This window comes from Microtus ochrogaster, linkage group LG8, assembly GCF_000317375.1.
Source record: "Microtus ochrogaster isolate Prairie Vole_2 linkage group LG8, MicOch1.0, whole genome shotgun sequence".
In the NCBI taxonomy this organism is placed as follows: domain Eukaryota; kingdom Metazoa; phylum Chordata; class Mammalia; order Rodentia; family Cricetidae; genus Microtus; species Microtus ochrogaster.
This window is the reverse complement of record NC_022033.1, coordinates 15,431,656-15,433,180: the sequence shown is the minus strand read 5'-3', so window position 1 is coordinate 15,433,180 and position 1,525 is coordinate 15,431,656. Positions and strand designations below refer to the sequence as shown.

The 1,525-nt window shown below is 46.5% G+C and overlaps 1 protein-coding gene across 1 annotated transcript in view; it reads left to right on the top strand.

The window, feature by feature from the left end:
- Mybl2 (MYB proto-oncogene like 2) overlaps positions 1–1,525 on the top strand; it is a 36,069-nt gene that overhangs the window by 7,549 nt on the left and 26,995 nt on the right. Inside the window, exon 4 of the mRNA XM_005362974.3 lies at positions 280–372. Within this exon, the coding sequence (XP_005363031.1) occupies positions 280–372 (93 nt within the window). The remainder of the gene's footprint in view (positions 1–279; positions 373–1,525) is intronic.

The window sequence follows — 1,525 nt, the reverse complement described above, 5'->3', positions numbered from 1 at the left end:
CTCTGCCTCCCAAATGCCCACAAAGCTTTTATAAACTTTGAGGTAGTACATCCCACACACATGCTAGGTTCAGAGGTTGGGAACTTTCCACAGGGCCTCAGTTTATCCTTTTAATCAAAATTAATGCACTGCTGTTCTGGTAGGTCAGCCTCTGGTGTGTGGTGGGTGCATGGCACAAGACATAGCTATCTGATGTGTGCTTGCATCCTGGCCCCTGAGCTCAGGGCTCAACCAGAGTTCAATCTTATAGTCCCATAATTATTTCTCTTCCTGTCCCAGAACCGCACAGACCAGCAATGCCAGTACCGTTGGCTGAGGGTTTTGAATCCAGACCTTGTTAAGGGACCATGGACCAAAGAGGAAGATCAGAAGGTAAGTGCTGGCAAAGGGCTGCATACACAGTGGGCTTTCACCATTGCCAGGTACTGAGATGTCTAAACATCCCTGTACCTTTCCGCTTTAGTCCTAAGTGTCTTCAGGGGTGTGTGTGTGTGTTAAACATCCCTGTACCACTCTGCTTTAGTTCTAAGTGTCTTCAGGGATTTGTTTGTGTGCATACGCGTTTGTGTTTTGATACAGGCCAGCTTTGTAGCCCTGGATGGTCTCATATTTGCTGTGTAGCCTAAGCAGGCCTTGAACTCACAACCTCTTGAGTGTTGGGTTTATACTGGCCATTTTACCCCATGAATGACCCGGCTTTTAACCTTAGCTGTCACAAAGAACATGGAAAGGTTATGTGTGGTGCACAGAAGGGGCTTGCTCAGCTGGTGGCAGCTGCCAGTGATGTTATGATAATATGTCAGATGCTATGATGGTTATACCACATAGTCACAAAACTTGGAGACCTTGTTTTATGGTGCTTCAGGTGAAACCTATTGCTTGTTGCGCAAGCTCTCTACCACTGAGCTTACCTCCACTCCTAACCCCTTCTAGGGTTTTTTTTTTTTTTTTTTCTGTTTTTGAGACAGGGTCTCGGATAGCCTGGACTGGTCTTTAACTTGCTGTGTAACCAAGGCTGGCCTTGAACTCCTGATGCTCTTGTCTCTGTCTCCCATGAGCTGGGATTACAGGTGTTTACCACATTTGGCTTTTCAATGCTTTATTTCTGTAGAGTCCGTAGTCCCTTGAGGTGGGTGATTTCCATGTTAAAGGGGAGTAAACCAAGGCACAGAAAGGATTTGTCGTTCTCCAGACTATGCTCACCCTGGGCTGCTCTCCTGTAGTTCTGGTACATATCCCTGATGTTGGCCCGCAAGCTGCCTTTGCACCTAAGTCACAGCAGACTGGGTATGGTGGCACATGCCTGTAACCCCAGCCCTGGGAAGGTGAAAGCTGAAGGATCAGCGTTTAAAGCCAGCCTGGTCTACAGAGTGAAGCCCTGTAATTTTTAGTTACACAGATGAAATAGAATATTTCCATGCAAAAGTTGCTTTTTCTTTAAGTATCTACTCTTCCCTGGTTGTGACTGTGTGTCTCAAGAATTGAGGGAACAGGCACTCAGTTCCTCAGTGAATGCATGGATATG